Here is a 12,301-nt window from a genome sequence, read left to right on the forward strand (position 1 = left end):
TATATAGCTTAAGGGAATTAAAAACCTCCCATCATATTGGTGAGTAAGAACTGGTATTTCCTTTGCTTTTGCAGTATTATAGGAAAGTGTTTGCTTCCCTTAGGCAAGACAGATCTCAATGAAAACATATCTTAAATTTATCAATCAGAATCTGGACTAAAGTAGATTAGCAAATTCCGTTTTGTTTCTTACATACACGCACATATGCATCATTGTATGAGTTTTTCCATATACAAGCACACACATACACACTATAAAATGTTTATTTTTTTGTGTACTTTTAAAAAAACTTCACCCCTTTTTTTCTCCAAAGAACTTGTTTGAGGATTCTTCATGGAGAAACATGATTGAATCTAGAGAAATTGGCTCTGTAGTTAATAACATGTATTGTAAGTTCCATAGTTAGTAACAGCTATTCATTACTATTTCAGTTTCTCATGAATTGTTCTTTGATCTAATATATAATATGAAAAGGAGTTCAAAATTAAAATTTGGGACTTACAGGGTTCTAATATAGAACTTTTCTTTATTTCCAGAAGAAAATTTGTAGTAAAGTATCCATCTAGCACGTTGTGCTTTCAAGGTGCTATTAATCATTGCCTTTATTCCTAACTTGGAGAGAGACATGCTAATTTTTGTTTGAAAATTGATCCAAAATCCATGTTAATTATGTGTTAACTTAATAGAGGACTTTTTGATATTCATAGTACATAATGCACTTTTATTTTAGTTAATTTGAGATTATTTTGTGTGTTACATCATATTTACACTTTGCTAATCACAAGATTTCTATTATTTTTCAGTTTCCAGCAATGTTTTGCAAGATGATATGTTTGATTTAAAGGCCACAGTTGAATTAAATGCATTTAATGTCTTTGTCTGTGATCAGAAGTGTAATATTGCAGATATTCGAATACAGGGTAAGTAATTATATCTTGGTATAGAAATTCCTGTTTCTTTTTCTGGACTTCCAGGAAAAATTTATGCTTGGTGGATTTCTCATGGGTAATTTTTTATTTACTTATAATGAAGACTCATGCAGACTCTTGAAAGATGTACTTTGAAATGTTAGAAGTAAATTTGTTATATTTGTGCCAACATCAGACATTTCTTAGTATTTAAAAAAACTCAGAATAAGTCTAAGGTTTAATCTCTTGTTTTTCTGTTTGTGTTTTTAGAATTTCTAAAAGAAATTTTGTAAGCTTTATCAAAAGCTTGTTGTAAGAATGAGGCAGCAGGGTATAATGGTTCAGATTATACCACAGGTTCTGTACCCTGCCAACATTAGAGCCAAATCCTGGCTCTATCCCTTACTGGTAAATTAATTAACCTTTCTGTGCCTTAGTTCCGTCTTCTGTAAAATGGAGATAATATTATTTTTCATGGGGTTTTTGTGAGGATTAAATTTACACATTTACGTATGTTTAGAAAAGTGCCTGGTCTGATACATAGTAAGCAGTTAAAAAATAAGGTTAAAATAATCAGCTCTATTCAACAATTATTACTGAGTATTCATTTCATGTTCATGGGGGGGCATGATGATGGTTCTGCTCATTACTGGATCTCAGCTACAGACATTCCCCATGTACTAAGGAGACAATTTTAGATATTGATCTGCCTTTAGGAATTATGAGAATGACAAGTACATTTTTTTTGAAAAGAAAACTTAGAAGACTATATTCTATATATAGTTTATCATAAAACAAGAGTACTTATTGAGCAAATAATATTCATTTATGCTTAGTTATTAGAGCAACAATTTTTAAAATATAATGAAGCTTTGTGAGGTAGGTGGCTGTTTAATAACCATTATGAATTTTTAATGACCCTTTTCTAATTTTACCAGTGAATAGGATATTTATATTTGGAGAAGTGTGATTAATCTTCTTTGAATTTTGGTGTCTTTTATCCTAAAATTTCTACACCTTTTATATATGAGATGGCTCTAGCACTTAAAGTTATTATAATCTTTCCTGGGTACCTCATACTTAAAAAGTTGATAGCTTTAATATGTCTAACAGTGAATAATTTTTATTCACTCTATATCTTGGTAGCATATTATTGAACTTAAATACTGCTGAACTGGTTCACTTGGGTTGAGTGAAAATTTTGTAAATTTTATGTTTCCCATAGGAATGGATGCTTCTATTTCTGTGACGTCAAAGCAGACTGACGTATTTGCCAGACTTAAGGATATCACAGTTATAAATGCTGATTTGTTGTCTGTTCACAAAAAGGTGATTAAGAAATTGGTTTATATATGAAATTTATTTACTTACTTGGATTTGCAATGCCCTTATTCATTTGTTCAGTTTACATTTATTTAATCTCTGTCATGTCAGGTGCTTCGTTAGGGTTTGGAGATGAAAATGGTAATAGTTTGCTTCACATTGCAGATGGACTAGGTCTCCTGATACACAGTAATTTGTAAATGTATTTTTTTGACCAATTAATTGCTGGATAATTTCCATTGCTAGAACATTTTTTATCTGAATAGGAAAAAAGATACTGGCACATAAAGTGTTTTTTTTTAACTAATAATCTGTTAAGGTTGAATTTAAATGTTGCTTCCTGATGTAATAACCAGTTAATCTAATACTTTTAGGCTATCTCTATTTTGGGAGATGAAGTCTTTAGGTTCCAAATGACTCTCTATCCAAATGCCACAGAAGGAGAGGCCTATGCTGATATGTCTAAAGTAGATGGCAAACTTGGTCTCAAAGTGGGTTGTATTCAAATTGTTTATGTTCATAAATTCTTCATGTCTCTTTTGGTAAGTTTATTTTTTAATGTATATATTTCTCATTGAGGCCTTGGTGTCTTTTTGCGTATACATCTGAACCTAGATAGTCAAAATCTTGTGATAGACACCCAAATACTGAAAATATTATAAATTAAGGAAATCCTTAACTTGATGGATAACCAAATGAATTTTTATCAGTGTTGTACATGTAAACTATCATTCTTGAACATTTTCATAGTTTATATCTTAAAAGTAACTTTTGATGTTTTAATTCCCTTAAGGGTATTGTTCTAGTTTGCTAAAGCTTCCAGAATGCAAAATACTAAAGTGGATTGGCCTTTACAACGGGGGGTTATTAGTTCACAGATTTACAGTTCTAAGGCCATAAAAGTGTTCAAACTAAGGCATCAACATGAAAATATCTTCACTGAGAAAGGCTGGGCATCCAGAACACCTCTGTCTGCTGGGAAGGCATGTGGCTGGCTTCTGCTGGCCCTTTGCTTGTGGGTTGGGTTGCTTTCAGCTTCTGATCCCAGTGGCTTTCTCTTTAAGCATCTGTGGGTTCTCACTTAGCTTCTCTGGGGCAAACTCTGGGCTTCAGCTCTTAACTTAGCATTTCCAAATGTCTGGGTCTGTGTCAGCTCTGAGTCATTTTGTTTCTAAGCTTCTCTCTGAGCGCTCTTCAAAATGTCTCTGCCTTTTGTCCTCTCATAGAGGATGCCAGTAAACTAATTAAGACCCACCTTGAATGGGCTGGGTCATACCTCCTTGGAAATAATCTAATCAAAAGGTCCCACCCGCAGTTGGGTGGGTTGCATCTCCATGGAAACAACCTAATCAAAAGGTCCCACCCACAATAGGTCTACCCCCACAAGACTATTAAAAGATCATGGCTTTTCTGGGGTACGTAACGGTTTAAAACCAACATGGGTATTTAGTTAAAAGAATATTTTAAAGAGTTCAGCAGGCATGTGAAGGCCAAATACTGGAATTACAGCTTTTGATTATAATTACCATCCGACAAGGTCATGAAATTTTCTTCTTTTTATTATTTATTTTCATGTAAGTGTCACAGGTTGAAGAGTTGAAATCTGTCTGTATCTCTTAGCAGTAGGGCACACCATTTTTAGCAGGTATCTTCATCAAAACTTACAATTCATGCATTTCTGCTTAAACCAGCATGTTTTACTTTTCTGGAAAATAATTTATTTGTGGGAGGGATTAGTAGCTTTGTGTTATTAATGCATGAGCATCAAGAATATTGCTTCTAAGAATTATCTTTTTCATTTGGAAAATGTTTCTGTTTTTAGTTGTAATTGAGTTGAAATACATCTCACTGTAAATAAAGGAGTTTTGACTCTTATTAAGGATTGCAGGATCATGGAGACTTAATTATCTTTGCTTTTACCTGAGTGTATTTTAAAAAAATTAATCTTCAGAAATAAGCTTCTGCAACCCTAGTTTCTGAGAATAAATTTTATTCTCATGAACCTAGAGGTATAGAATTGAACCTCAGTTGGGAAAAGTAAAATTATTTCTTCCATTCCTTTCATTTAAATTTAAATGACCAACATTCATTAATCAAAAGAAGATTTATTTTTTTTAAAGTGTTACAAAAATGTCGTAAAATACAAACAATTCTGAAATATATGGAATAAAAGGTAAAGAATTCTATTTTCCTATAGGTAACTATGTAACTAGCTCAGAGTGTATCTTTCTAGACTACTCTCCATATATACAATCATAAATAACATGTCTTTTATATTACCTCCTTTATTTAGTTTTTCTTTTTAAAGTAAATGCTTTTTAAATTTTTTCCTTTATAAAATAAATCCTTTTGCTGAACTCTCTAAATATCAGTCTCTTCCAACAGAACTTCCTCAACAATTTCCAAACTGCCAAAGAAGCTTTGAGCACAGCCACTGTCCAGGCTGCAGAAAAAGCTGCGTCTAGCATGAAAGACTTGGCTCAGAAGAGTTTCCGCCTTTTAATGGATATCAACTTGAAAGCACCAGTTATTATTATTCCTCAGTCTTCAGTATCACCTAATGCTATTATAGCAGACCTGGGTTTAATCAGGGTTGAAAACAAATTTAGCTTGATTCCTATGGAGCACTGTTCTCTTCCCCCAGTCATTGACAAAATGAACATACAACTCACTCAGTTGAAACTGTCCAGGTATAAATATGTAGTCTAATTTTGTATTTCTTAATATAAATAGAATTGTCGTAGAATTTTTGTCCAGGGAAAAATCCTGTAAAATCTTATTTCTTATGATTATAAAATCTTGATCATTGTTTTTTTCAGTGGCTAATAGTAATGCACATAGAATCTGCATTTTGTCTTTCTAAAATTTATAATTTGATTTTTCCATTCTATAAAAATTCTGTTACAAAATTATAGTTTACTCAGTAACCCTTAATTTAGATTTTTTTTTTTTCACTTTGCACACTATTGTTTCCTTTTCTGTGGATAGGAGAAAACTACTGTTCTAGTTTGCTAATGCTGCAGAATGCAAAACACCAGAGATGGATAGGCTTTTATAAAACGGGGGTTTATTTCACTACACAGTTACAGTCTTAAGGCCACAAAGCATCCAAGGTAACACCTCAGCAATCAGGTGCTTTCACCGGAGGATGGCCAATGGCATCCGGAAAACCTCTGCTAGCTAGGAAGGCAGCTGGCATCTGCTCCAAAGCTCCGGCCTCAAAACAGCTGCTTTCTCCCAGGACTTTCCTTTCTAGCAAGCTTGCTTCTCTTCAAAACATCACTCCCAGCTGCACTCTCTTCCCCCCCCCCCCGCGTCAGCTCATTTATATAGCTCCACCGATAAAGGCCCACCCTGAATGGGCGGGGCCACGCCTCCATGGGAACATCTCATCAGAATCATTGCCCACAGCTGGGTGGGGCACATTCCAAGCAAATCCAACCATCACCAAAACGCCTGCCCCACACAAGACCACAAAGATAATGGCATTTGGGGGACACAATGCATTTAAACTGGCACAACTACCTAAAATATAAAATGTATTTCTTATTTCTAACCCTTTATCACATTTGGGAATTCTCAGGGAAGTGTCTAAAGGATTGTTGAATCCAAATGGGAAGGTGTTGGCTCTGTGAAATGGCAAGCATACTATTTGATTGTGCCTGTCATTGGCAGGCAAGGTAGAAATGATTTTTACTGTATGTTTGCTTAACTTTTAGGTTTAGAAGGTTTTTCTCCTTGAGTTTTGAGCTGTACCAGTAATATACTAAGGGCTAATATGCCATCAGTTTTTTTATGCTCCAATTTTAGGAGGATGTAAACATTTGCTTTTGTAAGATTACACTGATTGCTATATCAAGAAGCCTTTGTGAAATATAGTAAATAGTGCAGTAGTCATACTTTATGAAATTTGTGTCTTTAAAAATACATAGGCTTTGTTTTTGATAGCTCTGCGTATAAACTTGATTTATTCCAATTGGTTTGTGAAAAGAAGTGTGCTCTAAAAGAATTTTGATAGCAGCCGTCAGTGCTGCTATAGGAAAATGTTATATGGAAATTATTATACAGTATCGTAGTCTTCATTTTAGAATGCCGATTTCGAAAATATAAAATAGATTCTTGTTTCTTTTTCAGAACTATTTTGCAGGCTGGCTTGCCACAACATGACATTGAAATTTTAAAGACAGTCAACATGCTTTTGTCCATACAACGAAATTTAGCAGCAACATGGTATGTGCAAACTCCAGGGATGGAGATAAAAGGAAAACTAAAACCCATGCAGGTAAGCATATGAATAAAAATGTATGAAAATTGTCAGATGTCTAACAATTTTATCTAACAATGCAGTTCTAATGCAATCAAAAGTGATGACACATTAAAAAGAGAATACTTTGTTAACTGGAAATGAGGTAATCTTTGTTATCCACATCTTTCCTTTTTTCTTTTAAGTCAGATGTTTAGTGTACCAAAGCACCTGAGAAGTATTTTTGATGTGTAGAAACTTTCTTTTAATTAGAAAAATGGACATCACTTTAAATAGGCAGTATGATTATTTTTTAAGCATATAAATACAGCAGTTTTTTTTTAATTCATTATTTAATAAATAAAATTAACTACAATCTTTTACAATCCAACTGTTTACAAGGACCGCATAATTCTGACACAAGAAACTGACAAAATTGCAAAAACATACATTATAGACTAATACTTGTCATGAAGATAGAAAAGAAAAATTCCAAAAAAGAAGTTTGCCAATTCCAGCCATATAGAAAAATTTTAATTCATCATGACAAGTTAGTATTACCCAAGAAATTCCACTCTGATTTACCATTTAACAGTCAATCAGTCAATATAATTCAGCATATAGGCATCATAATAGATACAGCAGTGTTTTTAAAAGTTTAGGTAGCAAGTTACGTGTAGGTTCACAGGAGGAGGTGAGACTGGTTGAAGAGGGTCATGGAAGTGTATGAGTCCATTATTTTCTGTACCTGTTTGTGTGTGAAACTGTGGCAGCCAAATAGTGGGAGGTGGGGTGCCTAAAGGGAGGAGCTAAACAAATAAGATGTGTGTAAAACAAATGAAAAGTTAGTATTTTCATTGATTTTGTTATCTATGATTATTGTAGAGTTGGTTCTAAGATAAAACCAAAAGGTTAAAGGAGAAGAGTTCTAATAGTAAAAGAGTTAAAATTGAAGTTTGTTGTGGGAGTAAAAGGTACCTGTGTGTATCTATGAGTGCGTATATTATATTTGGGGTACACGTAGAGAAGTCTGTATTCCAAAGTATGGGTCCCTTCTTTTGATTTCTCCCTTGTTGTTAGGAGATTGGTATCCAGGACTAATATTTGACCATTATCCCTTCCTTTGAAAGGTTGTGTGGGTTGGCTTTCCCCAGTATAAGTATGCTGAAGGCAAAATAAAACCTAAATGTCTATCATTAGGAAAATGTGGGTAGAATTACAGTATATTCATACAATGGACCCTATATAGCACTAAAGTGAATTAACTAGAACTATATGAAACAAAATAGATAAGTCTAAAACATAAAAAGGAAAAAAGTAAGTTGCAAAATGATAGTACAGTTTTATACTATTTCAAATTTTGCAACATTCAAGACAAAGCTGTATATTCTTTATAGGGGATTGAATTGGTGGTAAATATGAGAAAGCATTCCTGGGAATAATAATTCTCTAATTCAAGATAGTGTCTTTCTCTGGAGAGGAAAGGGTAATGGGGTCTCAGAGTTACCTATGAGATTTCAACTATATCTATATTGGGGGAAAAGATCTGAAGGAAATACATTAACTTATTGATATTTGACAAAGCTAGGTGGTAGATACACAGGGGATGATTGTAGTATTCTTTTTAAAATTTATTTTATTTTTAATTGCGAACTTTAACATATACACATAACAGTGATAACTTTCAAAGTATGATTTCGCAAGTAGTTAGAGAGATTTCAAAGAATGTCATGAGTCACAGTTCCGCAACTTCAGCCATTTCCATTATTGTAAAATAAAACATACATACAGAAAGGTGTCATCTCTTGATGTACAGCTCAACAAGCAGTTATATAGTTAATTTCAAAAATTGTTATGGATTACAGTTCCACAGTCTCAGTCTCTTCCCTGTTATGCAATAGAAGGTATATACAGCAAAGTGAAGACCTTCAAGGCACAATTCAACAAGCAGCTATAGAGCAAATACCAAAGGATGCCATAGGCTACAGTTCCACCATATCATTTACCTCCTTCCAGCCATTCCAACATTCCAGCCCCAGCATCCAAATATATATATATACACATACACACACATACATATATATGTGTGTGTATATATATATATAAAATCATAAAGTTTCAGTATTCATAGACCTTTGTTAAATCTTATCTTGTTTGTTGCTATCTCTTCCTCTCACTTAATCTCTTTCTCCATCTTCAGGGGTATCTAGGCAGTGAGCACCCTAACTTGTTCATATTGAAAAGGGGTGTTGAGAGTATGGGGAAGGGGACTGTATCTGATTGTTGATCTTAAACAGGCTGTTGCCTCTGGGTTTTAGGACTTGTCTGGTATAGGAACACTCTGGTGGATTTAAGTTTCTGAAAGATAAAACTTAGTGAGTGCATCTTTTATAGAATCTCAGGTAGGTACCTAGGTATTTGGGGACTACTTTTGGTAAGGGCATGGCATACTGTGGCCCTTTGGGATGTCTAGCTGAAGCTTGCATAAGAGAAACCTCCAGGATAGCTGCTTGACTCTATTTGGAATCTCTCAGCCACTGTGATAGCAATTTGTTACCTTTCTTTTTTCCCCCTTTTGGTCAAGTAGGCATTTTCAATCCCTTACTACCAGGGCCAGGCTTATTCCTCGGAATCATGTCCCATGGCACCAGGGAGATTGATTCTCCTGGGAGTCATGTCCCTCGTGGGGAGGGAAGTTAATGAATTTATTTGCTGAGTTGGGTGTTTAGAGAGAAAGGCCACATCTGAGAAACTAAAGAGGTTCCCTGGAGGTGCCTCTTAGGCATAATTATAGGAGAGCTCAGCCTCCTATTTACAACCCCAAATTTCACAAGAGCAAGCTTCAAGTCGAGGGCTTGATTTATTAAGTAGTGCGTTCCTAGCTTTACTTAATATATATTCTATCCCAAGATAAATGGTCAGTTTCTTACATTATCTTCACTTAGTTGTATAATCATCATCACTCTTAACTTTAAAAAATTATCGTAACATATTACCTCCCAGAGCTCTTATCAGCTGCTAATTATTTTTCCCTAGTATTAGTGTAGAGTTGGTAGGATATTCCTATTAAATATAGCCTTTAATACCTAATGGGTGGTTGTTCCATATCACTCTGTTGTTAACCCTGTGCACCAGTGTCATGCCTTATAAGTATGTCATGCTAACACCTATTTAGGTTTGTGGTGCTACTCTGTGGGTTACATGCCTTTAAACAACCATTTACAAATGCTCACCTTCCATGCGTCACTGATAACTTGCAATCCCATTAACAAACCATAGTCACACCTGAACATTCCCATACCATTAAGTTCACCCTCATTGTCTTTTCTGTACATATTAGATTATCGTTCCCCCTTCACTAGCTTCTGACTATCTCTAGGCCCCTTATATTCTACATTATGAGACACTTATTTTACATTTTTCACAGAATTCACATTAGTGGTAACATACAGTATCTCTCCTTTTGTGTCTGGCCTGTTTCACTCAGCATTATGTCTTCAAGTGTCTTCCATGTTATATGTTTCATGGCCTTTTTCCTGTTTACTGCTGCGTAGTAATCCACCATGTATATACCACATTTTGTTTATCCACTTATCTGTTGAAGGACATTTGAATTGTTTTCATCCCTTATCATTTGTGAACAATGCCACTCTGAACATCAGTGTGCAAATGTCTGTTTGTGTCACTGCTTTCAGATCTTCTGGAGAAGTGAAATTGCTGGATAATAGGGTAACTCGATATCTAGTTTTCTGAGAAACTGCCAAACTGTCTTCCAGAGTGGCTGTACCATTATACAGTCACACCAGCAAAGAATAAGAGTTCCAGTTTCTCCACATCCTCTCCAGCATTTGTAGTTTCTTGTTTGTTTAATGCAGCCATTCTTATTGGTGTGACATGACACCTCATTGTGGTCTTGATTTGCATCTCCTTAATAGCTAGTGAAGATGAACATTTTTTCATGTGTTTTTTGGCCATTTGTATGTCCTCTTCAGAGAAATGTCTTTTCATATCTTTTATCCATTTTATAATTGGGCAGTTTGTACTATTGTTGTTGAGTTGCAGGATTTCTTTATATATGCAAGATAATCAGTCTCTTATCAGATACATGGTTTCCAAATATTTTCTCCCATTGAGTTGGCTGCCTCTTTAACCTTTTTGATAAATTCCTTTGAGGTACAGAAGCTTTTAATTTTAAGGAGTTTCCATTTATCTATTTTTGTTGTTGTTGCTTGTGCTTTGGGTATAAGGTCTAAGAAGCAATCTCCTAATACTAATTTTTGAAGATGTTTCCTGCAATTATCTCCTAGGAGTTTTATGGTACTGTCTCTTGTATGAGGTCTTTGCTCCACTTTGAGTTAATTTTTGTATAGGGTGTGAGGTAGGGGTCTTCTTTCATTCTTTTGGATATGGATATTCAGTTCTCCTAGCCCTGTTTGTTGAAGAGACTGTTATGTCCCAGTTCATTGGGTTTGAGTGCCTTATCAAAGATCAGTCACCCGTAGATCTGGGATCTATTTCTGAATTCTCAGTTCGATTCCATTGATCAATATGTCTATCTTTGTGCCAATACCTTGCTGTTTTGACTACTGTGGCTTTATAGTAAGCTTCAAAGTCAGGAAGTGTAAGTCTTCCCACTTTGTTTTTCTTTTTAGAGTGTTTTAGGCAATTTGGGGCATCTTTCCCTTCCAAATAAATTTGATAACTAGCTTTTCCAAGTCTGCAAAGTAGATTGTTGGAATTTTGATTGAAATTGCATTGAATTTGTAAATCGGTTTGGGTAGGATTGACATCTTAACGACATTTAGCCTCCCTATTCATGAACATGGAATATTTTTCCATCTCTTTAGGTCCCTTTTATTTCTTTTAGTAAAGTTATGTAATTGTCTATGTAGACGTCTTTTACATCCTTGGTTAAGTTTATTCCTAGGTACTTGATTTTTTAATTGCTATTGAGAATGGAATCTTTTTCTTGAGGTAGGTCATTTCTGGTGTGTAGGCACATTACTGACTTATATGCATTTATCTTGTATCCTACCACTTGGCTGAATTTGTTTATTAGCTCAAGTAGCCACGTTGTAAGTTTATCAAGATTTTCCAAATGTAAGATCATATCATCTGCAAATAATGACAGTTTCACTTCTTCCTTTGCAATTTGGATGCCTTTTATTTCATTGTCTTGCTGGATTGCTCTGGCTAGAACTTCTAGCACAATGTTGAATAATAGTGGTGACAGTGGTAATCCTTGTCTTTTTCCTGATCTTAGAGGGAAAGCTTTCAGTCTCTGATCATTGAGTACTATGATGGCATGGGTTTTTTGAGGAAATTTCCTTCAATTCCTACCTATTGAAGTGTTTTCATCAACAAAAACGGTGGTGAATTTTTTCAAATGCTTTTTCAGCATCTATTGAGATGGTCATTTGATTTTTCCCTTTTGATTTGTTAATGTATTTTATTACTTTGATTGATTTTCTTATGTTGAACCACCCTTGCATGCCTCGGATGAAACCCAGTTGGTCATGGTGTATGCTTTTTTTAACTTGCCTTTGATTCGATTTGTAAGTATTTTGTTGAGAATTTTTGCATCTTTATTCATTAGGGAGATTGGTCTGTAGTTTTCCTTTCTTGTGGAATCTTTATCTGGTTTTGGCATTGGAGTGATGTTGGCTTTGTAAAATGAGTTGGGTAGTGTTCCATTTTCTTCAATTTTTTGAAAGAGTTTAGGTAGGATTGGTGTCAGTTCCTTTTGGAATGTTTGGTAGAATTCTCCTGTGAAGCCATCTAGCCCTGGGCTTTTATTTGTAGGAAGCTTTTTGATGACTGATTGGAT

General features: G+C 34.6%; 1 protein-coding gene across 4 annotated transcripts in view; it reads left to right on the plus strand.

The window, feature by feature from the left end:
* The window catches only part of VPS13C (vacuolar protein sorting 13 homolog C), a 202,275-nt gene that overhangs the window by 116,570 nt on the left and 73,404 nt on the right, over positions 1–12,301 (plus strand). For all 4 annotated transcript variants that reach the window (XM_037833799.1, XM_037833801.1, XM_037833798.1 and 1 more), the window contains exons 41-45: positions 804–920; positions 2,134–2,237; positions 2,606–2,773; positions 4,617–4,921; positions 6,366–6,513. In XM_037833799.1, the coding sequence (XP_037689727.1) occupies positions 804–920; positions 2,134–2,237; positions 2,606–2,773; positions 4,617–4,921; positions 6,366–6,513 (842 nt within the window). The remainder of the gene's footprint in view (positions 1–803; positions 921–2,133; positions 2,238–2,605; positions 2,774–4,616; positions 4,922–6,365; positions 6,514–12,301) is intronic.

This window comes from Choloepus didactylus, chromosome 4, assembly GCF_015220235.1.
Source record: "Choloepus didactylus isolate mChoDid1 chromosome 4, mChoDid1.pri, whole genome shotgun sequence".
Classification (NCBI taxonomy): domain Eukaryota; kingdom Metazoa; phylum Chordata; class Mammalia; order Pilosa; family Megalonychidae; genus Choloepus; species Choloepus didactylus.